This window comes from Thamnophis sirtalis, unplaced genomic scaffold, assembly GCF_051295495.1.
Source record: "Thamnophis sirtalis isolate CommonGarterSnake01/CBP01778 unplaced genomic scaffold, rThaSir2_p1.2 scaffold_2, whole genome shotgun sequence".
Lineage (NCBI taxonomy): Eukaryota > Metazoa > Chordata > Lepidosauria > Squamata > Natricidae > Thamnophis > Thamnophis sirtalis.
The window spans coordinates 97,304,980-97,330,654 of NW_028261382.1; the positions used below are offsets into that span (position 1 = coordinate 97,304,980).

At 48.4% G+C, this 25,675-nt stretch overlaps 1 protein-coding gene across 2 annotated transcripts in view; it reads right to left on the minus strand.

Annotated features, from left to right (window-relative positions):
* DSCAML1 (DS cell adhesion molecule like 1) overlaps window positions 1-25,675 on the minus strand; it is a 106,875-nt gene that overhangs the window by 74,403 nt on the left and 6,797 nt on the right. For both annotated transcript variants that reach the window (XM_087706440.1, XM_087706439.1), the window contains exons 2-3: window positions 21,973-22,290; window positions 17,168-17,314 (exon numbers count right to left, since the gene is read on the minus strand). In XM_087706440.1, coding sequence (XP_087562566.1) covers window positions 17,168-17,314; window positions 21,973-22,290 — 465 coding nt within the window. The remainder of the gene's footprint in view (window positions 1-17,167; window positions 17,315-21,972; window positions 22,291-25,675) is intronic.

Consider the following 25,675-nt stretch of genomic DNA (forward strand, 5'->3'; position numbering starts at 1 on the left):
TCTCAGGGCCCCAGAAGGAGCCAGTCCAGGGGGGTCAGAGGAGTGGGGGTGGGGGTGCACTTGCCTACGCACAGGCAGACAGGCAGACAGGCAGACAGACAGACACAGCCACAGCCAGAAAAACTGGCTACTCCTTCTAAAACCCTGCGGCAGGCTGGCTGAAGCCCTCTTGAAATGCAACAGCAGGAAGCCTAACTGGGTTCTGCGTAGCATTTAATCTTAGTAACAATTCATTTTGGCTGAGAAGCTCATGTAAGCCACAAGTCCCCTGACCCCCAACAGCTGGCGGAGAGCCGGAAGGGTCTCCCTCCCAAGTAATCCCCTTGCTCAGGACTCCGCTGGAAAGCCACTGGCCGGATCCGAAGAGAGAGGCTTCTCACAGATGGAGCCGCAAGGGCAGACTTCAGCTCAGCAACACCCACCCACCCACCCACCCCCCGCTGCCCCTGGCCCAAGCACACGCAGGGAGTGGGGGAGCTGCACTTTGGCTCAGCCTGGTGGCTTTGGCCTTTCTTTCTCCGCCACCTGGGCAGAAAGGGGAGGAGGAGGAGAGGGTAACTTTTATCTTGGTCCCCAATCTTCCCAAACGTACTTCCATTAAGGACCCCCCAAGTTCTAACACTACAGGTGAGAAATAAAGGTATCTGTCCTCGTCTTTCAGTCCATGCAAGATTTTAAATCCGTTTCTGCTTCTCTGTCTTCCCAGCTAAAGTTGAAACTTGTCAATTGGTGAAACTGCCACCAATGCCTGGAAATTTCTGGCCAAGAAATGCAAATGCCACCAAGCTTCTGATCTGAAGGCTGAGCTTCCTCCCTTGCTCAGCTGCCACATTCTGAGTGGCAGAGGGGGGAGGCCAGGCATCCTGCGCAGGAGGGGCAGGTTCAGCTTAGCCCTCCCTGCAGCCTCTGGAGTCCTCCCAATAGGACCTTAAAGACAAGGCTGGAAAATGATCGTAGAGCAGGTACTTACCATTATGCCATGCAAATCCAGCTTTGTCTTGGCCCCCACCACTACTTTGCCAAATGGTTCTGCCTACATCTTTCCAATTCTAAGCCTTGGAACTGACTGGGCAAGCCATTCTGCTTCAGGTTCCCTAGAGAGGCATTATTTCCAAGCCACCATTCCCCTCCCGCCCCTTTCATCCCTTCCTTCCAGAGGTCCTTCACCCTCTCCAGTTCCCCTTACAACATTTTCTCTAGGAATGCAATAAAAGAGCTGCCCTTCCATACTCATCCCCTCCGCTCTCCTTTCCACCAGGCCCTCTGACAGTACAAAGTTTATGGTTGCATATGGCAGCCTTCAGATGATACCCTTGTTTCCTCTTTACTCCCATTGCTCCCTTGGGAGAGCAAGAGTTCATGGGGTTAAAAGCACCCAGGAAATATCCCTCTCATGGCATAGAGATAAAGGCGTAAAATGAATCAGAAACAAGCAATAAACCTGTCACCTTAGTCTCTCGCACCATACATCATGTAGCAACCAGGATGAGACCCACACCCCTCCCCACCCAAGTGCCCTTGGCAGCCCTGCCTCCCGGGGCTGGTGGGGAAATTGCCAGCCCCATCGGGTGGAAATCTGAAATGGAGAATTTTTCCAGTGCCCTCGGTAGACTGGGATCCAATCCATCTCTCTTCTGAACACCCCTGACTCCAGTACTTATATTAAGCATTTTAAGGTGGTTCAGATATTGTAATCAAAAAATCCAAAGGTTTGCCTTGAAACTATTCTTATCAAAGGACCAAGACGTCTTCTGGAATTTTTGACATTATGACTGCTCTTCCTCCTAATTTTGCAAAAATCAGTCACAAAAAATCCTTTTTTTTTAAAAGCCTGAGTCGATCATTTTATGGCATTCATTTTCTATGTGCGACAGGGGGTTTCTTGTCTGATTTATTTGATTTTGAAAATTCTTATGCATGCTGCTGACAGTATTCAAAGTAGATTGCAGAAATGTTAAGTAAATAAATAATAGTTTCACGTATAATGAAAGGCACAGAAATTTCTTAAGATATTAGCTCATGCAAAGAATCTTCCATTAAGTCTAATCATGGTCATCAGAAACATTAAATACCGCTTTAAAAATTGCCTGGTCTGTTTTCTTCTATGGGTCGTGCTCTTACAGAGTTTAGAAAATGGCCTTTTGAGAAGAAAATATTCTGTTCCACATTGTTGATTAATTGTTCTGGAGGAAAATCAGGATAAGAGTTATCAAATCTGCAGATGACACAAAGATTGTATAGCAAATGCTTTAGAGAATAATATCAAGATTCAGGAGGATTCTGATAAACTGGAAGAAAAAAACAGAAACCGGATAGTTATTTAAGGGACTCACAGGCTGAATTTGAGTCATAGCCCAGCTGCAAATAAAACTAATGCAATTCCAGTTTGCACTAACAGAAGGATACTGCTGAAATCAAGAGAAGCCACAGTTCCTCTTCAGGCTGCCTTGGTTAGGCTGCACTTAGAATCCCGAGTCCGGCTCCGAGCATCGCCTTTGCAGAAAGACATGGACAGGTTGGAGTGGCTCCAAAAGAAAGTAGCCGAGAGAAAAAGCACGTAAAAACTGAAAGGATAGATATATTTACCAGGAGAAGAGAAGACCGGAGGGAGACATGGCAAAGGCCTTCAAATACCAAAGAGTGAAACTCAGGGGGCGGAAGAGTTTCAGAAGGGAGAACAAGAAAAAAGGGGTTCACATTACCAAGAACCAAACTTCCTTGACTCTCTTTCGCTGGGGCATTTGAACGGAGGCCATTGCCACTGCATCAGGGAAAACAGTGCCTCTCCAGCAGGTTTCCTTAACTCCCTCTGCAACGTCAAATTCCCCCCCCCCAATAATGCTCCAGCAACCAAGAGAGGTGTGCGCAATTGAATGGTGTGGGCTGGAGACTAAGGCAAGGACTGGGAGCAGTTCTGCTGGAGAGACGATGAGCGGCTTCCGCATCCCTCTCCCGATGGAACAGAAACTGTGAGATGGGCAGAGTTTTAATAAAGGAAGCAGGGACCATTCAAGTACCAGGCGTGTATAAAAGCTCAAAATACGAGTATATTTTTGTGTGATGGAAGCCAAGCAGGACAGGGATTCTGAGGACTAGAATGCCAGCTCCTGTCCTCTCTGGGGCTTCAGGAGCCTCTGGAGAAGAGAGCCAAGGGACACCAGAAGGAGGCAGCACAGACCAGACTTTGGATCCTTCAGAGGCTGCTCTTAACTGGAACGGACAGAAGGACAAAAGCAAAATGGGATTTGTACACCTGCCCCCTGAAAACAGATCCACCGGTGATTGTGCTCTAATTTTTATCCTCCTCTCACATCCAGTTAAGAGTGAAAAAAGGCTGTTCAGATTATGGAAAAACATGATTAAAATACCAGTTCTTTGGCTTCATGCATTCTCTTAGTGCTCAAAAGCTGCCCCCCCCCCCCAATCAATAGAAATAAAGAGCAAGCATAATTTTTCTGGAGACATAGCATCTTATCTGAAGTTTAAGAGAAATGCAAGAGTTTTGGTTAATATAACATGGCTTCATCACGGAGATAAAATTGCTTGAGTCTAAGACTGCTGTGCAAATGTGCTATTGAGTAAATGTTGGAGTTAGCACTCAGTCTTTGAAATGGCTCCCTTTGACCAAAACCAGAGCAATTCAGATCTGAAGCCTTGAGAGACTGGCTACTAGACAACAATACATATTAAACCAGATTCTAGCCAAGGGCCTCATGATGGTTTGAAAACCAGCTACCCGAGATCTCAGGCCAGTTGCTCCCCAAATATCACTTCCGGAGGGGCTCAGCATAAGACCCCAAACACCCAAGCATTTGATGACTGTCAGGAAGAAGAGCATGTGAATAACAAACGGAATAGCAGAATGTAAACTTGTAAACATTTAGAAAGTTCTCTCTCACACCCAAAAAACCCCAGAATGGCTATGGAAAGCAGAAACCGTTTGGCCACTCTTCCCTTACAGGTGACTCTGGGCAGCGTTCAAAGATTACCAACATGAAAACTACCACCCGCCTTCCACCCTGGTGCCCCAGGATAAGACAATCCCTCCCCCTCCCCCTCTCTCTCACGTATTTAGTCATGTAAGTCCCTGCAAAGACTTTTCTCTGATGTGCTGGAATGCATCAGTTGCTACAAAATCTGCCTCCTAAATTCTCCCCAGAAGCTGCTGTTCAGAAACATCCTAAAAAGAACAAATGGCTACTCCACCACTGATCACAAAAATCAGTTTTGATCCTACCAAGAAGTCCCAACAACCCTGAATTCAACTGCAATCCCTCGGCTTCTCCAAACCTCAAACTTCTCCAAATCTGTGAGTTGCACCAGAGCAACCCCCGACCCCTTTGGGCAGCCGGCAAGCCCCTCGTGCTCATTCAGAGCAAGCCCCTCACAGCCACCACAGGCTCCAAGCTGTGTATCTTGGGACAAAGAGCTACCTAATCCGAACACAGAAAAACCCTTCTTGTTTTTCACATCCTGAGACGCAGCAGACTAGATGGAGGCATTAGACTCACCACTCCTTCTCTGCAGAATCCACAATGAACTGGGGGAGAGACCCCTGGAAGCTGGCAGGTCAGGACTTAGTGGCCACATGGAAACAGCTATCCATCGTTTTAAGGAAATGCCTTGTAACAGTTACATAAGCAACAGGAAGCCCTTTCTTACAGGAAGGCAATTCTAGGTATGAATTGCAATCCTAAACCCTCCCAGCCAGAGAATATGCAGAGACTCCATATTTCATTGCTTAGCAGGGACACAACAAGGCTCATCTCAGCAACCTCCTGTGGCACATTGTGCAGAAGAGACAATAAATGGGACAGACAGTTGCTAATCTTGCTCTTCTAGGAAAGCCAAGAGTAGCCATACTTGGCCCAAATCCAGTCCCTTCAAAGCGTCCCCAAATTGGCACAGAAGACCTAGCAAGATCCCATCTAAACCAGAGCCACAAGAGGAATGAGCAGAGAAACATGTTCTCCCTGTTCCCAGTGCACGCATGCACAGAGCTGCCAGAAGGCAAGAACAGTTAAGTCAGAAGGGACTCTGGAGTAAGGCTTGGAGGTGATTGGCCCCTCCTACAGGGCATAAAGGAGGAGCAAAGGCACGGGAGCCTTCAGAGGGAGCAACTTCATGCTGGTCAGTTTACCTTCTGAAGCTCCGTTCTGACTCTGCTCCATGTGGCCTTGCCAAGCTAATTGCCAGTTAAGTCTTTGGCAGCGTGTCAAGGAAGATAAAGGCGGGTGCTTATCAGCCTTATCCCAAAGGACTTTGGCAGACTACTGTAGGACTCTTTGCAACTGTTTGGGACTCATTACAGGCCGTGAATGAACATAATTCACAGCCTTTGAAATAAAAAGAGGGTTTTTGAGACCAAGGGTTTTTTGCTTTTTACTGTATCAGGAAGCCTAAGTCAGAACAGGTAGAAAGTGACCGGCCCAGGGACACTCATAATCAGACACTTGATAAGAAACTCCTGAACTGATTCCCAACAGCCCCAAAACATTTCAGGCCAAGAAAGGAAGCACTTTCTGCAAGGGAACAGAGCAGAGGAGAAAATGCTTGCCACCCACCCACTGCCCGATGCGGTGTTCTTTGTGCTCCAAACAGCTCAACTGACCATGAGCTTCTAAACACCAGGCTGCTACTTTGGGCACCTGCCCTCATTCTGCCCCCCACCCTGGAGATCCCAAGGTACATAAAAGCGATGAGGGTTTACCAGACACGCACTTGGGGGGCGTTGGGAGTCTGACCCAGATTAGGACAGGGGGTGATACTGAGAGCAGCAACCCTCTTCCTGATCTTCTTTCTGCCGATTGGGTGGAGCAGGGAAAGCCAAACTGACCAATCAGGAGAAGAAGTCAGGTCAGCAGAGCAAGCGGGGGGGGGGGGGGGGGCTCAGACAAGTATCAGCCATCCACCAGCAGCATCTTCTGCTCCAAGGCAGGGCAAGAGCTCCGGATCCAGGGTGGGCACCCTGTCTAGCACCTCTCTAGCCTCCACCCAGAGTGCGACACACCTCCACTCAGCTGCCACTGACTCACCAAACATACTTTCTCTGGAGGCATTTTGCTAACTTTGGATGAATGAGCAGTAATCCAAACCGCTCTGATTAAGGTCCTAAATTAGGGAAATGTACAGAATCCTTTGCAGATTAAGATATTTCTGTAGCCTTTGGGTGGCAAGATCAAATTCTAAAAAATAGCCTGGGCTAGGACAAAAGGAAAGCCTAATTTAAGATTTAATGCTGACATAAAATGAACACGATATGTATTCCATATTCCCCCCCCCCCCTCTGTCGTGTTAACTATGCTACCGACTGCCCGCATAACTCGTGCCCGTCTTGCTCTCCCTTCTTTGGCAGAAAAGGGCGACTGACTTGAAGAAGCGGCTCTTCCCCTCCTCTTCCCCTTCCTTCTTCCCTGCACTCCGGCACACACAGGGACTCTCTCTCAGGAGAAGAGGGTGGCCCAGCAGCCTAGGCCAGTAAAGAACCAGGTTTGGGGAAAGAGGTGAGGTTCCCTCCAGAAGGACAGAAGGACGGAAGTAGAGAGATCGGGACAAGAAGCGCGGCCTTCCCCTTCGCTCCCTCCAGGGGGGAAACAACACAGCCTGGGATCAGCTGCGGATCCCAGTGTGTGGAGGTTGTGTTCTGTAACCAAGAGAAATAGGGTCTCCTTGTCCTAGATCGAGAGGAGCGGGAGATGCAAACAAGGCAAGCCTCTCTCTTTGGGGAAGAACGGGCTTGCAGCCCACACATCTGTTCCTCCTGCAAAATGAAAGACTCGGAAAGCAGGAATAAAGCCCAGCCTGTTTCAGGAAGTGGGGGGGGGGGAGCCAACATCCCTCAGCTTCTGTCACTGCATACATTATGCAGTCATCTTTGCACTGCGGGGGGCGAGGTGGAGACATGCAACTGTCACCCATCCAAGGGCACCTGCTCTTCCCTACTCTTTGCACATGTAAGAACAGCCCAACGCTGGACTTGCTGGGAAGGTGGTTCTTCTTCCACTGTGAAATGGGTCCCTCCTTTCCAGCAGCTCCAGTTGCAGGGCTGGGGAAGTGTGTGAGGCTCCCGGAGAATCGTTTCCTCGGTTTCATAATGACAAACGGAAGTGCTGCAAGAAATAAAATTTGAGAAAGCAGAAATACTGGATGGATAGAAGCATTTCCATGTCAATTGCCAACACAGATGGGCCTCCCAACGAGGATCTCTCTTCTTCCTGGCAAGGTCTGCTTGGACTGCAAGAACTGTGAAAGAAGGACCTTTGTGGTAAATTCAATATATTGCTTTCCTACAATGGAATCGGGGCCTTCTCAAGAGGGACTCTCCCTGGGAGGAGACCCATTTTGGCAAGGAAGGGTAGTTCAGCTGAAGGATGCTGCAGCCAAGATAATCTGCACAAAGTAATCTGATTCTGCCGTGTAAAAGAAGACGCAGGAGACCAATGGAGCATTCACTTTGAGGACAGCTAAGGCCCTGGCATTCAGGCCGGGCTGGGAGGAGTTTATTCTGAATCCTGTAGGCTAGCTGATCCACCTGGAGATTATGATGAGGTAAGGCGTTGGAGTCCAATTGGGCTTTTAAACTAACTAGAAGATTATTCAAGTCTGAATTCTCCCATTCTGCTTGGGTGAATCCTTCTCCAAATTGGAGCTGCTGCAATCAAAGGGAATTGCTACGAGCTCCACAGATGCAATCCCAAAGATTGGCACTACTTAGTCTGGGACTGAGGCACCATTTGCCAGGATCTCTCTTCTTCAAGCTAAAACGCCCTGATGCTTTTTTTCTCCCCCGAGTAGGACCTGCCACGAGAGAGGGAACAGTTTCCTTTGCCCGGTGTAGAAGTGTGCCTGCCTCCGTCTTCCTCAAGAGCTGCCTTGATCTGCTGCTTTCCTCCTCCTTGATTTGGCTTTAATGGTCAATTGCTAGCATATACTGATCTTTGGAATAATCTAGAATTTGTTCAGCTTTTACCATGCTGGCTGCAGTTCCAAGACGTTTCTGCTGTCCTTGGCTCCCATCCATGGTATCTGTGGCAAAGTGGATCTACTGCAAGGCCATGTGTACCAGTGTGAATGACTCCATTTGCTGCTCCTTTGAGAGGGAAAATGAACCACTTCTGATATCCAAGATGGCACCAAGATGATGCAGGGCATGTGACAATTGGAGGGTGCTGTTGTACTGGTTGAATTTGAACAAAACTTCGTGAATGTGATGGAAACAGGCAACGGGTCAAAAGAGAGAGCCTTGAGTTGAGGGTGGGTTCCTGGGGAACCTCCGGGAAGGAAGTTGTGGATAGGTGTCCTATAAGCCCACTGAGTGCCAATTATTTTCTGGAAGACTCTCTATGGCTTTCAGAGCTTTCTTCCAGACCTATTATTAGCGTTTGATTGCGTGGTACGTGCATTTGAGATCCAAAGCGGCATGTCATTCCTTATCTTTCTTGAATTACTAGGGAGCCCTGGTGCTTGGAATGCAGTGTAGCAGGCAAATTCCTGAAGAAGGAAGAGATCCCAGACATGGGCTCCAAAGCTTCTTGGGAGAAAAAGTCCCTGGGGGATCTGAGCAGGCAGGGATCCTTTCTCCTTCATCTCCCTCCCCCCAAGTGCTGGAACCCGATTCACCCTCTTTGCACAGAGCTCTCGACGATGTGAGCCAGAGACTCCCCGGAAGGGGCCAAAAGGGGAGGTGGCCTTGGATGTTGTCTCCTGCAATGGAAGACCATCTGCTCCCATGATGAGCTTGCCATCTCCCTCCAGCTCCTAAAGGCCGACGGACAGAACAGCAAAGGAAGGTGATGGGCAGCCAAAGGCCAGAGCCAACTGCCCGTAGCTTCCTGGCGCTGCCACCTGTACTGGCTTCAGCCCCAATGGAGGCACACATAGTCCTCCATCCGCTGCAAGTCAGAGCCCAGGTGGCTATCAACCCCAGCGTCTGATGGCCATTCTGCCCTTCCACACGGGCCCCTTTCCTCTCTGTGGAAACGGTATCATCTTCTAAGGGAAACCCCAGGAACCTCACCTTGGCCGGGGCCCCCCCATAAAGCCACCTGCTCGCTCGTGCCTCTGGGGGCCGTGCACAAAAGACGGTTCCGTCCTTCCCCACCAAGGAGCCCGAGGGGAATATAGGGGGGCTTGGAGACCATCTGGTTACTTTGAAGACCAAGGCAGAGAAACAGCATCCTCTGTGGAGCCGGCCTATGTTCTCTTATAGCGCTTATAACTTCAGATCACCAGGCCTTGCTCTTGCCTGGCATTTTGCTGAATTATTCAGCATTTGGCCAGAAAATATGACCCACCCACGAAGCACTGATATAAACAACCAACAACAAGGTGGTGACTTGGGGAATTATAAATAGGTTGGGGGTTCTCAAAATCACTGGAACCACCTTCTTACCCACCCACCCCTCCCGAGGTCTCCCGGGGTCTTTTCCCTCCTTCCCCAACCCCCCATTATCCTGACCCTAACCCACTCAGAAGGCAGGGAGATGGGGGAAAGCCCCTTCCTCCCCAGGGGCTGGCTTTCACTCTGGGGAGCAGAGATACCTGAAGCATCCAGTTAATTGCCAATTAAAATTCAGGAAGCAGGACTACTGATGAGGAGAGAGGAGGGGGCTCATGCAGCAGTTGGGCACTGCCACGTAAGGCGGGCTTTAAGCAGAGCACACACGGGCAGGAGGAGGAGGAGGAGGAGGGGCTCAAGGGCTTAGCTGAGGGGCAGAACTCAACATGGGACTTTTAAATCTCTCTGGGCCTTTGGGAAACCTTCTGGGTGCTTTATATATGTATATAGATTGAATTATATGTGTGTGTACACACACACACACACTATATGTATGTATGTATGTATGTATGTATGTATGTAGGGAGGGAGGGAGGGAGGGAGGAAGGGAGAGAAATATTATATATGTACATACATATACGTATACATGTATGTATGTATGTGTATGTATATGTATATATATATACACACACTACGTGTGTGTGTGAAAATGATTAAAGCACATTTGACAAATTAATTGTATTTCAAACACATCAGTAGGCGACATGTTGCCCCCTCCTCGCTCGAAAGGCCAGGATGATCACAGACCAGGCACCCGCAGCAGCATCCCTTGTTTTGCTGCTCCATTTGAAATCTTCATCTCCATCTGATCTGAATATCTAAATCTGAATTATCACAGTAAAAGAGACATGGTGTTCACACTTTTTTTTATCTTGTTGCCATGGTGATTAGATAAAATTCACACCAGGAATGGGGGGGGGGGGATTATTGCAGACAGAATCTCATCCTGTTGTTGAGATTGGTGGCAGGGATGCCATGCTTTTGACCCCTCTCAACTGGCATAAGCATCGGGAAGGGGCTGGTCAACCTTGGGGGAGGGAAAGGCCGGCATGGACCCCAGGTGCACGAGCGAGCAGGAGGCCTTGCTGCAAAGCCCCGGTGGGGTCTCTTGAATGCTTCAGACACACGCAGGAATTCCCAAGGAGATACAGAATATATTCAAATGAGGAAGGATCATTATTTCACATTTCACAGCACATGCCCCGCCGAGGAGCTCGGGAATGGGTTTTTTTTCCCTTGCACACATGTCCAGACTTGCATCATTTGGCTGGCTTGAGTGGAATGAAAAGCTGAAGATTTTGTCCAACCGAAGGACTCACTCAATATGGCTGAAAGGCTTTCAACCAGAACCTGGACTTGAATTTGGGGAAGGGAATTATGCTGGCCAGCAGTGGCCCCCCTGCACAGCCCCACCTCCCCCACTACAGATCCAGGAGACGAGCTCAATCCCCACCCCCAGCCCAGCCCCCTTAGGAACCTGCTCAGCAACTCCTGGAAAGGGATTGTTCGTTGGGTTCCCCTCAAGCAATCCAAAGGGCCACCTGAGGAGGGAATCCTTGCAGGGTGATGAGACCTCCTTAGTCTAACACCATCCTTCTGGCCCAAACTGTGGACTCCGAGGTGAAGGTGGGAAGGGATAGAGAGGCAGGGCTGCTTCATCCACACAGGGACACGCAGCCATGGCTCGCCAGTAACAGGGAGCTCTCTGGGCAGCCGTGGAGGGCCAGGAAGGAGAGTTTTAGCCCTTCCCACTCAGCTGGCGACCCAGCTCCCACCCACGATACCCCTCGGCCTTTGGTGGGAGGCAGAGCTTGCTGCCCCTCAGAGAGGGGGCTCCTGGAGAAAGGGCAGGGCAGGCTGACATGTGCCCAGCACACGGATTCCTTGGATCAGGCCAGGAGGCAGGAAGTGGCATTGTTTGAGACCCCCGGGCACCACTCTGTGGAGGCTGGCAGCCAAACCACGATACAGAGGCTTGGCTCAGACAGCAGAATATGGATGTGGGTGCTACAGCCATAAATATCGCCGGCAGCCTTAATTTGGTGTAGCTTCATGCTGAATCTCCAGGAATTCATTACACTTGGAGAAGAAATAAACAACTTCTAAAAATATAATTTTGTGAAATTCCCAGATTATTAAAGGCTAAAATTTAACCCATAAAAGAGCACCCTAAAAAGCATTGCAATGCCACCAAATCAGCCCCAGGATGTCTCACAAGCTGACCACTTTTAGGAGCGAGGCTTAGAACTGTGGGGGGGGGGGGAGATTAGGATGGGAAAAGAAGGGAAAGGATAGGGCAGACCAAGGGACTCAGAGCAGGAACAGCGGCCACCTTCTCTGGACAGTGAGACTTCTGCCCTCATCCAACAACGCAGATTCCCAGACAAAGGGCTGGGAGGGTGCAGCCAGCATGCTCCCAGTCCACCTTGGTTGGGCAGAGTGGGAGGCCTGGATTCCCTCGTAATCTCTGTCTCAGAGGGGGTCAGCACAGAAAATGGTTATCTTCCAGTTGATTGCCTCAGCCTTCTGCTTCAGAGAGTCCCCCTGCCTCTCAACTCAAAGTGATCTGTCTATCAGCTTTCAATTATCATGGGATGAAGAGTACATTTTTCAGGATATATCTGAGAAGCTCTGGGACAGACGAGACCTCCATCTCTAGGACCGCCAGTTCTAAAATTCAAAGGGGGAATTAGGAATTCACCCCAGAAGTACTGCCTGCAGAATGAAGAAGCTTCTCACTGCCAGCCCCCAGCTGAGAGAAAATGGCCTTCCTTGGAAAACTGAGGCTTATTCTCCAAGATGCCCCCTAAGGCTTCAGCAGAGGTACAACATTACTTTAGCTGAGTCTACTTGCCTCCGAAGAAAGGATACAAAGGCCTAAAGGAGGAGAAGGAAAGGAGAAAGGAAAACGTGGCTGGCACCTGCGGTTCCCCCGTCTCTGGATATCTGCATTTGCTTCTTCCTCACACTTGGCAAAATGTCATCTGTGCTTCATTGTCTCACCTCTGCTCAAGAACATGTGCCCAGGCCAGGCTTTGCTGCTTAGAATGAAATTTCCAGTATATTATTCCAGATTTTCTGAATTGTGTCATCCTTCAATTAGAGCCCCAGTAGATGTAGATACCTGTCCAGCTGCAGAGACTATTCGGGGATGGCTTCAATCCCCATTTCTAGTCCCACGACCTTTCCTTAAACTCCCGCATCCGTAACAAGGACTTATTGGCAGGAGGAATCAGAACTCAAGGCGAGACTGATCTTGACAGGAGCACCAGCAAAGTAAATGGGTTTTCAAAAACCTGTAATTTCTCTGCAACCCTTGACTTGACTAAACACACATTTTTAGACAGAAGCACAGTGAGATAGGCATTAAGTAAAAATGAGGCAGACTAATAATGGTTCATGTATAGGATAACCTTCTATAAGGGAATTTATCTTTGATTTCAGGGTAAATTTCAGCGTTGCCAAGTTAACCAAATAATACAGCCAACAATTTGACAAGCAAGGGGGAGAGGAGGACGTTACTGCAGCCACAGCAGCCCAGAACCGATGAAGAACCGGCAAGAGGAGGCTATGGAAACAGACCATCGGTTTTCCCCCCAGTGGATGCATCTGAGAAGCTCCAGAAACACGCCAGGCAGCCTGGAAAGGTTGGCAAAGGTCCTTGAAGGAAGGTGGTGCTAGAGAACAAAGGGGGGCTCCAAGGGGCAGCAAACCTTCTCACCCCTGAACCCCGTTAACAGAGACCCCGGGGGGAAGGGGAAAAGAAAAGTGGCCAGTTCTCAATAAGATACACAAGGGGGTGACCAGAAGCCTCCGGTTGTGGCGACTGCAGCACCAAAAATGCCCTACATAGAAACCTATGGGCAAGTCAAAAGTTGAACAGGAGCATCGCCATAAATCTCAGGCAATGAGGAGGTCAAGACCAGATTATAATGTGAAAGTCTTCTTCCTTCAACCGTGGAAGGATCCTTTGAAGAGCAACAATAAGAAACCTTGGTACCTGGATAAGACTGCTAAAGGTCAGCCATTGGATGTAAAAAAAAACAAAAACCTTCCATTTCTCTTGGTGAAATCTATTAAATAGCAAACGCAACGCTAAGTCCTTCTGTACCAGAGACAAGGTCCTTTTGTGTCTAATCACACTTTGCCACGTAAAGTATTCCACTCAATTCAGTTCAACACTTAAGATCCACCAGTCAAAAATAATTGCTTCCTGGCAAGCCTCCTTTTTTTTTAGGGATGGGATGGCTGAAAGGTAGAGGCGAACTGAAGGTGCAGCACTGGAGGTCTTGCCAAAGTTTCTCACAAGACCTGGTGTGGGTGGGTTAGGCCAGCAAGGCAGGAAGCTCACCGTCTCTTTTTCTAAGGTTGCAAGAAGCCCAGGAGACAAGTGGAAAGCACCCATTCCAGTAACCATCATCAGTATTACAGGTTATGATTAAATACCAGTTATCTTCTGGACTCATCCGTGACATCGGTGGTACGCTGATGAAAAAGGCTCCACTTCAAGAGGAATGTTGTGGAGGTCAGCCTCCAAGATCAGGCTTCAGACGTTAAACGAGTGAGATGCTCCAGAGGAACAGCATCGACCGGTATGAGTGATCTGGTATTAAGCCATGTCTTTGGCAGCCATGCTCTGTTACCCGGCAAGATGACAAGCCTCAGAAAAAGAACTATTAGCTAAGGCTTTTCTCACTCTTGGCAGGTCACATTTCCCCCCAAAATTGCTTAAATAGTTAACAATACAATAGGAAATATTAATATCCAATAATTGGATATTAACAATATCTTGTCAAGCTGGGATTCCTGCCTTCCTTGCCAATTCACACTGGATATTGCCAAATATTCAAAAGTGATGTTAAGCTGCTCCAAGGACTAAAGATTTGGGAGATGATTGAAATAAAAAAAAGGAAATGAAAAAGTTGAGTTTGACGTTATAAGAATTTTCATATCATCTAGAAGTCAGAGCACCTTAGAGCCATCCTGCAGAGTCAGGTCAAGACATAAGTTTAAACCTTGCAGTCCAGATCCATCCTTGGAGACTGAAGGACTCCATTGTAAGACTGACATTTCTTGGGCCTTTGTCAATTTCCACTTGTTTCCTGAATATGAATTATGACTGACAAAATTATGTCCCACCAATAGCTCCAAAGGCTTGCCAGGTACCACAACAGGGCCCTAATGCTAAAACTGTTTCCCTCTTCAGCTTCCCTCCAATGTACAGCACAAGTATTTGCTGAATGGCAGAGTTGCTGAAGTCTCTGCCACAAAGCAATCACCTTTGCAGGTTTTTTTTTCAAAGAAAGCAAGTTACACACAAACACACACACACACACAAAGCCTACCTCTAGCAGGAGCATCAACATAGTCAAGAAAGACTTGGACCTCCCATCCATCAACCTGAGGATGGAATTTCCCCACTAAATTATACAGGAACATTTCTTAGTTGTAGACTAAGCCAGCTTTCTGAAGTACCTCAACGGCCAAATATGTTCCATCTACTTCACCCATGCCTCCAAGCTACCCAAGCCACAAAATCAGGGCTCCAGAACCACAAAACCAGCAGGACCTATTCAGAATTTCTGAAAAAGGGACAACCTTTAGTCTACAGATCAAACAGAAAATGCTCCAGGCAAGCACAACTCACAAATCAATGAGCTCTTTATTGCTTCCCCTTTCTTTTCATCATGCAGATCGTACACTGGAAAGGTCAAACAGAGGGGTGAGACACATGCCTTTCTTCCTCTTCCAGGTCTAGTCAAACTCTTACAGTCTTTGCAAAACTGAAGGCCTTGAAATCTTCTCTTGGATGGAGGATCCACCACAGGGCCTTGTAGAGTTTTGCCATCAAATTCACTCAAGACAGCATTTCATTGTAAGACAGCTTTAAGAAAGCCACCCATCTACGGTGGATTCCATTTTAATGTATTCCCAGGCCAGGTACAAACTTTGATTCTGTATACAGGTGATCCTTGTTTAATGACCACATGTTCACCGGCCACTGAAGTTACAATAGCACTAGGACTAGTCCTCAAAGTTCTGGTACTAGGACTAGTCCTCAAAGTTCTGGCCACTGCAGCATCCATGTGGTCATAAGATTGAGATTCCTGGCACTCAGTGTGCAACTCGCAATATGACATTGCAGTGTCCCAATGGTGTGATGCATCCGACAAGCAAAGTCAATGGGGAATCTGTCAGGAAATCACAAATCAGGACCACGGGACATCATCCACTTAATGATGGCACAGGATCCACTTAAGGAAGGCAACCAGAAATGCCACTGCTGTGGGGCATCATCACCGACATGACGCTTTATGATTGCATCACTTAGCGATGGAAATTTCAATCCTAATTACTGCCATTATCTGAGGACTACCTTTAGTTCCTATTTTATGACTGCAACCAACCCCCACCCCCTTATCTCTTGACATGAACAAAAAACCAGCTTCACATTTTCTCTTTCAAATTTCATGCAGAAATGGCTATTTCTCCAATCTTTGAATGCAAAGTTTATAAAGGTGACATGCACAGCTGTAGTATCACACAGGCTATATACCGTATTTTTTGGAGTATAAGATGCACCAAGATTTTGAAGAGGCAAATAAAAAAAATAGGTAGGTAAATAGAGGGATAGAGAGGGAGAGAAGGAGAGAGAAATACAGTAGGGAGGGAGAGAGTGTGAGTAGGTTGATAGGTAGAGGGATAGAGAGAAATAGAGAGAGGGGGAGAAATACAGTAGATAGGTAGGGAGAGGGAGAGAGAGAGAGAGAGTAGGTATGTAGGTAGAGAGAGGGAGAGGGAGAAATACAGTAGGTAGGTAGGGAGAGAGAGAGAGTAGGTAGGTAGGTAGGTAGGTAGGTAGATGTTTCCAGGTGTATTTATCCATGTACTGGAGAAGGAAATCACTGACAATCTGCAGCACCTAAGACTTTGTTTCTGCACTTGATCAATGTAATTTTCATCAATCGGTTAAAGAGCCTTCCAAAAGGGGGAAAAGTTTTTGCACTCTGCAAACCTCCCCAAAACAGCCCGTTTTTTGTGAAAACGGGCCCGTTTTTTTTAAAAAGGCATGAATAGTCTTATGGGCCTTCAGTGCTCCTGCCCCCCCCCCCAAAAAAACAAGCAAAAAACAGCCTGTTTTTTGCAAAAACGGGCCTGTTTTTTGTCAAAAAAAATGCATGCATAGCCTTATGAAGGTTTATAGAGTGCTGCTGGGGGCTGTGGGGGCAAAAAATGGCCTGTTTTTTGCTCATTTCTGCCCTCCCCGCCCCCAGGAGCTCTCTGAAAGCCTCCATAAGGGTATGTGTGGCCATTTTGGTGAAGGGGTGGGGCTTCGGGAGGCCAAAAATGCTGTATTCGATGTATAAGACGCATCCAGATTTCCAACCTCTTTTTTGAGGAAAAAAGGTGCGTCTTATGCTCCGAAAAATACGGTAAAAGAAAAATCATTAAGATACATATGAGACAATTTTGAAAGATAAATTCAAAACTCTTTGGGCATACATGGCCAGATGTCCTACCAAAATTTAAGCAAGGAGATACAACTGAGCTGAATAGTGCCAGAGCAAATAAAACTTGTATTAACATCCTAAGTCAAAAATACTGGGAGAAAGGTGAAAAACCCATTAGAAGCCTGGCAAACCATTTGAAGCAAAAAAGATCCTCAGAAAGATCTACCAGTGAGGAAAACCTAGCCAAGGTTTGTGATCAGCCTGATCAGATTGTACTTTTGATCAATGACTCTTGGAGACACACCCAAAAGTTTACCTTCAGGAGGCCCCTAGAAATGCCATGCAATAGAAGGAGGAACACCGCCGTTAGCCCTCTTACCAGAGATGATAGAAACCGTGTCTTTCTCCCAGGATACAACATTGACATATTCTTGCACTGAAGAAGGAATGAGGCACTTAAATACAGCCACGTTTCCACGCATTGATCTCTGATCCTCCACTCGAACTGTGTAAGGTTCCCTGAACACTGGGAAGAAAAACAATAGGCGAGCAGACAGATTAGCAACTTGTATACTTCACCCAAAATTAATTTCACACCTTCCCACATCTCTTCACCATACAGGGCGTACACCAAAGATTGCACCAGACCATAGCTTCATTAATTAGGACAAGACTGCATCTTATATGTGTATTTTATCCCGATCTGCCAGCTTTAAAAATCTCCTTCTAGTCAAAACAGGAAAAGACAAAGATGGGAGAGTAGAAAATACAGTTCACGCCATAAGCTGAGGGTGGACAGAAGATGTTCTTAACCTGAAAAACTGTTTCAGATTAAAGATTTGTCTTCAGTGCAACTGATTGCTATGGGTGGCTTTTAACTGACATTCTTAAAAATGAATGTCTGCAAGAAAACAATTCAATGGAAAGCTTATTAAAATCAGTGTAGAATGAAAGAATAAAGAAACAAGCCTTTTCTGGGTACCAAAGTGTCATCAAGGCAGGGGCCAAATAAGCCTCTCTGAGGATGGCATTTCACTGTTGATGTTACCTTCTTCCCAGGAAACTCTTGCTAGTCTCTCTTGGCAGCCTAGTTCACAGGCGTTCACAGGAGCACAAGCACACAGGATACCCTTTGATCCCAGCCCCAAAGATCTTTAGAGGTGAAACTGGCTGTGCATTAAGGTTAGAGTGGAACTGTCGGGGGAGGGGGGGCAGGAAAGAAGAGGCTGCTTTTGAAAACGTCCAGAACTTCATAGAACCAGAGACCGAGAAGGCATCCCAGAGGTAGTCAAGGCTTCTCCTCAGTGCAAAATCCACCAGAGCTTCTCCGATAGATGATTATCCAGACCTCCAAGGCCAGCATTAGCCAAAAGGCCAACTGGAAGGGGAAGTTGTACTTTAGGGCTCTTTCCTCTCTTGCTCCCCTCTTGCCTGTCCTTCATGCCCTTTTCCCAACCTCATGCCAGGTGTCCTCCCCACTGAATGATACTTGATCAGTAGACCCCCTGCTTTAACTTTCCTGCTAAATTGGATATGGGATATTTAGATAAAATTCTTAAAGGGAGACTTAGCAGGAGTTAGAGGGCGTAACATGCCCCCAAGATAGCTTTAATGTACATAGAATGATCATAGTATGAAATATGTTCTTATAGATCAAACGGAACATGCCATGAAGCAAAACAAAAATCTTAAAAAAGTATTTATAGCAATAGCAATAGCAGTTAGACTTATATACCGCTTCATAGGGCGTTCAGCCCTCTCTAAGCGGTTTACAGAGTCAGCCTATTGCCCCCAACAACAATCCGGGTCCTCATTTTACCCACCTCGGAAGGATGGAAGGCTGAGTCAACCCTGAGCCGGTGAGATTAGAACCGCTGAACTGCAGATAACAGTCAGCTGAAGTGGCCTGCAGTACTGCACCCTAACCACTGCGCCACCTTGGCTCTTATTTCTCTTCACATCCCTCCCTTTACTTCATCATGATTCTGATTTGGCCCATCTTATGGAGAACTTCATTTGAGCAGAGATATGGTTCATGGTTTATTGGATTTATATGCCGCCCTTCTCCCAAGGACGCAGGGCGGCATACAACATTTAAAAAAAACATATTACAAAAGTTTAAAAAAATTAAATAGGGTACCCAAAAAACAAAACCAATTGAGATTAACAATAACATTTTAAAAAATCGAATTAAAATTAACAATGATCAATAATTTATTTTATTTTATTCAGGCCAGGCCGGCTTGCTGGAAAAGCCAACTTTTTAGGGCATGCTGGAAGGACCGGAGGTCGGGGATTATGCGAAGCTCCGGGGGGGGCAGCTCATTCCAGAGGGAAGGCGCCCCCACAGAGAAGGCTCTGCCCCTGGGGGTCGCTAGCCGACACTGTCTGGCCGAGGGCACCCTGAGGAGGCCAACTCTGTGGGATCGCACTGGGCGGTGGGAGGCTACCGGTGGCAGTAGGTGGTCTCGCAGGTACCCTGGGCCTAAGCCATGGAGCGCTTTAAAGGTCATAATTAGTACCTTGAATCGCACCCGGAAGACAACCAGTGCAGGCCGCCTAAAAGGGGTGCAACATGGGAGGATCTAGGTGCCCCCATGATAACCCGCGCAGCCGCATTCTGGACCAGTTGAAGCCTCCAAGTGCTCTTCAAGGGCAGCCCCATGTAGAGAGCGTTGCAGTAGTCCAGGCGAGAAAGGACGAGGGCGTGAGTGACTGTGCACAGAGCATCCCGATCCAGGAAGGGGCGCAACTGACGTACCGGGTGAACCTGGTGAAAGTCCCCCCTGATCACAGGCATCAGGTGTTCTTCTAAACTCAGCCGCGTATCCAGGAGGACTCCCAGATTGCGGGCCCCTCTCTGAGGGGGCTAAAATTTCTCCCCCTATCATCAAGGATGGAACAAGATGCACAAATCGGGATGACGGGAACCACAGCCACTCCGTCTTGGAGGGATTGAGCCTGAGCCTGTTCCTCCCCATCCAGATCCACACAACCTCCAGGCATCGGGACATCACGTTGAACCTGCTCTTTGGTTTTCTATCCATCAACTGTCAATCACCAATCTACCCTCTCTTTCCTAAGAAGTCCCCCTCCCACTACCCTCTTGGAGGAGGAGGAGGAGGAGGAGGAGGAGGAGGAGGAGGAGGAGGAGGAGGAGGAGGAGGAGGAGGAGGAGATGTCCACTCCACGTGCAGTTTGAGAAGCCCACAAGCAGGACACGACTGCCCAGCCCATTCTCACGCCTGGCTCCTTGTTGTTGCTGTTCCTTATCAGCTCAGAATCCAGACAAGGAGCATAAAATGGTTTTCCTGACACTTCCCGCATTCAAGGCAGCCAGCTTTGCTTCGAAACACACCATGTGAAGGAAACGTTGCTCTTTGCCTGCTTTCAACTTCTTCCACATCCAAATGTCTGTGGAGGTTCTCAGTCATCCAGGTCATGGTTGGAAACAATTTGAAGAGGTTTCGCTTGCATGGGAAACGAAAAGTCTTCAAGCAAAACCCCAAAAAAGTCAGATCGCCTTTTAAAAAAGCCCCTTCGGGACTCTTCCATATCCATTTATCCCAGACAGCCCCGTCAGGTTCAGACTTAACGAGATGAAGGGAAAAAGGATTTCATCCTTTGTTTCAAAGCATGCATAACTTTATACCTTCTACCATATGTTCACATTCATTCAGTTATTTTCCTAATTAATGAAGCCCCAAATATTGGAGCTCTTCCTCCAATCGCCAACCAAAAGGCTCTGTGCTTTCTCCTGCTTCCGTGGGGCATCTTCTGAGTTGCAGCAACCAACCACGTGCAAACAGAAGCTGAAGGAGCCTAGCCCTGACTCAGCCTCAAGTGGGTCAGCTGCTCTCCATGCGCACCTAAGGTCAGGTGCTTCCCCCCCCGCCTGACCAGAGCAGGCAAATCCTTTCGCTTGCTCCCACTGAACAAACCTCCCTCCAGCACAGTCAGGTGCATGAAATGTTTCTGGGGGCTTCCAAGGGTCCTTCAGGGAAATCCAAGACAGAAGCTGGACCTCAGCTTTCCCAGGCAGACCTCAAGTTTCTTTGCACTTGTTCCTGCAATTAACTGGATGCCAACAAGTGAAGAAACGGAGAGATAATCCTGGAGGCAACACCTGCGAGGATTTCCATCGGCCTGACCTCCGCTGAGCTTCCATTGCAATGGGAGGACAAGCCATTGGTAAAGGAGGCCCCAGATACAGTCTATAAGGGCAAGGCAGCTCCCGTTTCTTTCTTTCCTTTCCTTTTTGATTTATATTCTGCCTTTATTACTCTTAGGCACCTCTTCTGAAGCAGCTGTAGACAAATGTCTCCCAGGATGCAGACAAGGTTTTGTTTTCCAAAGACGAGTGGGATCCCATTGCAATGTGAATTAGAATCCAGCACCACATTTGACACATCCCAACACTTGATTATTGATACCATCCAAGAATGGCTGTGGATGTAGGTGGGTGCTGCAATGCATTGATTTGGCTAACCCCATGTGAAGCTATTGAGCTAATTTCCCAAACTGGAGGAAACAAGAAATAAAGTTGCAATAAATAAGGACTATCACAAAGCTATTTAAAAAGAGTCTCTCGCCCCTCGCTCCTCACATCCAAGAGAACAGAATACAAAGGAAGAAGGTTAAAGGCTGCCCGTTAAGAAAGGCTGCCTGTTAGGAAATCATCATGGCACACAGAGCCCCCAAAATAAAAATAAAATCACACATGGAAACATTTTTATATGTAGTATTGCGATTCAAGTAAATAATTCACGCCTTGGTCTTTAATGTCCTCTCCCACCCTGGGAGGCAAGGAAGGCAGAAGTTGGGTATCAAGCTGGTCTGTGCACTTTGGCAACCGGCCTTTAATAGTTTACCTAATGGAACCAACGGGGCTCCTCATCCACCCACTTGGTTGATCATTCACCCAAAATGGTCTCCCACCTGCTCCTCCCTTCCCTCTGCTTAATTAGTCCTCCACCTGCTTAGCCTGTAGCTCACAAAGGGTTGTGTCCAGGGCCCAAATGCCATCCAGAAAGCAGAATCAGATCTCCGTCATGGCTACGGAAGGCCTGCTGCATCCCAGTGTATTTTTCTTTCCCCAGCAAATACGATTCTCTGGGACCTGACCCCCCCGACCTTCCCTTACCAGTCCAGAAGAAAGACCGCCCTCCCTCAGCCAGCCAATACCTGCTTTGACCCGGATGTTTGGGCTCCTGATTTTGCCCACGGAGTTCTCCGCAGTGCAGAAGTAAACATTGTCGTGGATGAAGCTGTTGAAGGCAGATGGCGAAAAGGGGTAAAGTTGAAGCGTCCCGTTGGCATGGACGTGGCGGATGTGTGGGACATCGTAGATGTCATCCCCAGTTGCAAGGTACCAGCGAAGGGTGGCACTGGGTGATCCTGCTGCTGGGCAAGGGATGACCACTCCCACAGAGCTGGAGAAGGTCACCTGCTGGATGGAGTCGTTCACAAAATAGAGGCTGGTACCCACATCTTCAGTGTGCGCTATGGGGGCAAGCAGAAAGTGAATGCAGTTCCCAAAGAACAAGATCACCCGAACTCGCCGAGCCCCTGCCCCCCCTCCTCGTTCCTCCTGGCCCAGCACTCCCCTTCGTCCATGGGCCCCTCGGAAGGAGCAGAAAAGCGAGTTGGGAAAAGTGCAGGAAAGAGCAGCTCAAATGATCTGGAGGCTGATAGAAATTAGATGCTTTTGCTAAAAAGGTTGGGGTGGGTGGGTGAATACAGACCAGGCTTAGAACATGATGCCTAGCAGGGAAAAAGTGGACCATCAGTATCTTTCCCCACCCTCCAAATAGTTTGATTTGTGACAGCCAACGCAGCTGTCAACGTAGGGGTGAAGGCACCGGCTGTAGGCGATGACCCGGCAGAGCCTGAGGGGTCAAACCCATCATCCGTTTTGAGTCCTTTCCTACCCACAGGAGACCTAAGTCCAGCCCACTTTTAGTTCGGTTGACTCTTATCTACCGCCAATTTGCTTGGACCGTAAGTAGTTCAGATTCTTGTAGCGAGCGTTAGCATGGAATAGATATATATCCATTTGAACTGCCTTCTTGATTTCTTACATGTAACACTAGGTTAGAAAGCGGGAGGCCATCTATTTTAGTGCCACCTTAGCTGAATGACCTTGGGCCAGTCTCTCTGTCACCGTGCTAGCAAGCAGGCAGTGGCACACCAGTTCCAAAATCTTGCCAACAGTGTTGCAGTCAACACGCCCACACATAAACAGCCACCCACACAATCACTATCCAAACAGTCGGATCAATGGTCACTCAATGATCCTGACTGGAAGGCATCCGATTCACACAGTCAACGAGAGACATACTGGAACGGAGCACATCAGTAAGCTATGGAATTCATTCCCACAAGACGGGTCAAAGAAGAAAAAATTCACGGGTGAGGAGGGCTGGTCTTGTCTCTGAGGTGGCCTGTCTCCATATACCCCTTGCAGGGAAACGATGGTGGGAGAGGGACGGGCCTGCTGCTGAGTAGCCCCTAGAGGTGACCCTTTGGGCCCTGGGAGGAAGAAGGGTGGGCTCATCCAGGGGGTCTCTTATCTCACAAGCGGTGCCCCTGAGAGGAGGAGCAGGCAGGGCAGCCGTTTCCAGGCCCCTGCAGGCATCTCCCCTGCAACATTCCGCCATCGCCCCAGAGAGGAGAAGGAGGAGAAGACGACGGGGAAAGGCTGTTCCTGAACAGAAAAGCCACATCCTGACTAAATGCTAGGAAAAGCTTCGGCACTTGGCAGGTCTGTGGACCACTAGATTTCCCCAAAGGGCTCCAGACCAGGGAATGGGCTCCGGAGGGAAAGGAACAAGGCTTCCTTGAAGGTCAGGATCAGGTGGGCTTTTCTCAAGGCCACCTCCAGTGCCAGCCTTTCCGAATTAAATCCACCACCATGCCAAGGGTGAGACTCCCATATCCCAGAAGGCCTTCGGCAGCATTGACAGGAAGTCCAGGGAAATGCGCGTATATTTCAGAACCACCAATGAATCTTATTGGGAACAAGAAGCTGGCAACTTAAGGGAAGGCCTGGAGTCCGGGAGGCAACACACTCACACAACGTCCCTGCCAAAGCAAGAGCACCCCTGGCCTTTTAGTGTGGCCTAAAACGATTCAGTCCCTCACAGCCCTGCCGCCCCCACCGCCATTTCCCAAGCCCTGCTGCGCTCCCGCCCCCCCCACTGGGCTGCCCCCCCCCCCGGTTGCTCCCTGCAAGGCTGATTACTAGCCCCCCCCCCCATCGCCCCCGTCCACCCACAGGCCTCTTCCTGGCTGCCGAAGGGTTCGGTGGCAGCTGGAGGCCCCAGAGCCGTTTGGATTGAGCCCTCCTCTCTTCAGCTGCGCTTAGGCGGGTGGCAAGGCCAAGGTGGTGGACAGAGCCTTCCTGCGCCAGCCCCACTGGCGAGGGGCTCCCCGTTGCCTGCCTACTTCCCTAGCGCTGCTTTTGAGGCGATCGGAGGAAGAGAAAGAGCATCAGCCGCAACGCAACTCCTCTATTAATATTCCAAGTCAAGTACTTCATTGGCCCTCCAGGGAAGATGCATCCCGACTGCTCATTTGAGGAAAGGAATTAAAGCTGCATTGGGCACAGCAATTCACATCCCATCACAAAGCAGTGATGAGACCATTAGCGCCAGGCAAGACAGGAAAAATGTTTGTCTTTTCATCATCATGGCAGCCATTTGGAAGCTGTAGCGCCAAAGCCCTTTTGGCTCAGGAAAATGGGGACTCAAACGCTTCCCTTCACTTCCCAGGAGAGGCTCACGGACGGCCCTTGAAGCGGGCGCGTTTCAAAACAGCTGGAACAGCTGCCCCATGGAAAACCACCCCTGCTGAGCCTTCTCCTAAGGCAAAGGGTCTTCAGCACAGATGGTCAGTTTCACGAAACAGCGGCCCTCGGCTCACACTAGCAAATACGACGCCTGGAGCATCATGCGAAATTATACACCATGAAAATCCTGGCCACTCTCTGGCCACATGAGGGAGAACATCAAAGCTTGATATTGCCTAGCACCTTATGATTTTATTGTAGTCCCTATTTTACTTCACGAAGAAGTTACCTTAGGTTTGTTTACCTTTACCTTTGTGGAAAGTTTGTAGGAATTCAGGGATGCCCTTGAAGAGCCCCCGGAAACGCCCAATGGTCTAGAAAGCAGCATCACTGGCAGTGGTGATGGGCATATGCCTTTCGTTGTCCATGGGACAGCTCTGCTTCACAAGCTGCCCTTCCTTGCTTCCAGGTGAGGTTTAAGGTGCTGGCTGTCATCCATTAAGCCCTTCGTGACCCAGAGCCTGGCTATCTGAAGGACTGCCTGCCTGTGGAGTCAGCCTTGCCGCCTTGATCCAACAGTCGGTAGAGACTGATCCCTTTGAATCAACAGCAACCTCTACCAGGAGCCCAGAACCTTCTCAGTCATGGCCCTTGCCTTCTAGAAAGAGGTTCCCCCTGAGACCCAGAGAGTTTCCACCCTGGAAGCATTCTGGAGGGCCCTGTAGGCGTGAATCTCCTCTGCGTGTTTAGTATGGGGTATGCTGTGCTGATCGGTTTATGTTGTTTGGAGCTGGATGGCGACTCAATTAAAATAACAAATATACAAAATATGCAATCTACCTGCTTATGAACACAAAGCCACATTTATATGAGAACCTCCATTTATATCCTTATGCACTTGTAGATACGAATATGATGTTAACATGGATTATTCACAGAACCCGTACACGGTATAGAATTTTAACTAACACAGTCTAAAATCTATTGAGAAAAAAGAAATAAAGAAATTAATGACATTCTAGATGTGTTAGTTAAAATTCTATACCGTGTACGGGTTCTGGGAAGTCGGGGGGGGGAAGTAGGAAGGGGGGTGGGGGG